The sequence below is a fragment of the Perkinsus marinus genome, assembly GCF_000006405.1.
Source record: "Perkinsus marinus ATCC 50983 genomic scaffold scf_1104296969756, whole genome shotgun sequence".
Taxonomy (NCBI): Eukaryota; Perkinsozoa; order Perkinsida; family Perkinsidae; genus Perkinsus; species Perkinsus marinus.
The window spans coordinates 1-1,243 of record NW_003202689.1 but is presented as its reverse complement, the minus strand read 5'-3'; the positions used below and the strand labels follow the sequence as shown (position 1 = coordinate 1,243).

The 1,243-nt window shown below is 47.7% G+C and overlaps 1 protein-coding gene across 1 annotated transcript; it reads left to right on the top strand.

Moving 5' to 3' along the window:
• Positions 1-482: 482 nt before the first annotated feature.
• Positions 483-1,203, top strand: Pmar_PMAR000892 (hypothetical protein; the record flags this gene model as incomplete). The annotated part of the gene is made up of 1 exon (XM_002767856.1): positions 483-1,203. A coding segment is annotated over one exon (721 nt), but the record flags the coding sequence as incomplete, so codon positions are not given.
• Between the last annotated feature and the right edge of the window lie 40 nt (positions 1,204-1,243).

Genomic DNA, 1,243 nt, shown 5'->3' with positions numbered 1-1,243 from the left:
TCGCATCTGCGTAGAAATCCTAACCAGCGTAGGGATCTCCATAGTGCAAGCCGAGTATCAAGAAACCTGGTTCTATCGAATGAGACAATATCGGCCAGGGACCTCAGCAGTAATCGGAGGAGTCAGTCGAACCAACTGTAACCGCCGTATAGTGGTATAGGGTCCCTATGATAGGGAAATCACACTAGGGCCATGATTTCGACGATCAAATCTCCTGATTCAGATTAAGAATAGACTCAACTGGCGAGGTTTCAGCAGCAATAACACACTGTCACCACAGTAGCAGCGATACATTGCCATTCATATCACTGTTCTTCTGAAGAACAGTGAAGAACTTCTTCACATACCTTAGCATATCATGTCCGCCATTCAGTGGTGTTCGCGCGCGTATGCACGAATCTCGCTCGCCCATTATTCGTTGCATGAAACGGCTCGCAGCCCTCAGGCTGAAATGGATAAGATAAGAAGCCTTATTACCTATTATGGCTATCCCAAGTGTTGTTGAGTCAACCAGTGCGGGTGTTACTACTAACATGGTGGAGAACCCGCTGGCTGAGCTCCTTGAAGTCCTCGGTATTGCTGAACCCTCACTACTACTATGGTTATCTGCCGCTGAGTTAGAGACTGCCATGGAAGGCCAACCTCTTAGTAAGAAGGTCTATCTACGACGTACCTTCTTCACCTATATAGACGCCGAAGGCCCTAACTCTCAAGCTGCAAGCCTCTCTCGAAGGCCAGCAAACACAGTACATCCACAGCAGGTTACATCTTCTGCTGCCACTGTGCAGGTTTACCCTCAAGGAGTGCCCCAGGCCCCTCTCATGCAAGGTCAACAACACCCTTCTATCAACGACATCACCAACGTGGCGTATTGGTGTGATCTATCCCACAACTATGATAAGGAGAAGGCTCTTGATACAACGAAGGCCATCAATGCTGTTTCCCATATCAAGTGCCCCGACAACAAACAGTACAAGGGAAACTCTGATAACAGGAGTATCAACTACTTCCTGAGTCTTGTCCGCTGTGAAGCGAAGCAAACAGCGCTGGGCCCTCGACTATCTTATATCTATCTATCCAACTGTCTTAGCCAGTCGGTCAAGAGGAACTTACAGATCCACTTGGAAACTACTATGGACCCCACTCTCTACTTGAACGACTATGTTCTGACACTATCACAAGCACTTGGCTACCTTCACATAAGTACTCTCTGTCGAATCACATGCGGAAGTCATGAGATACT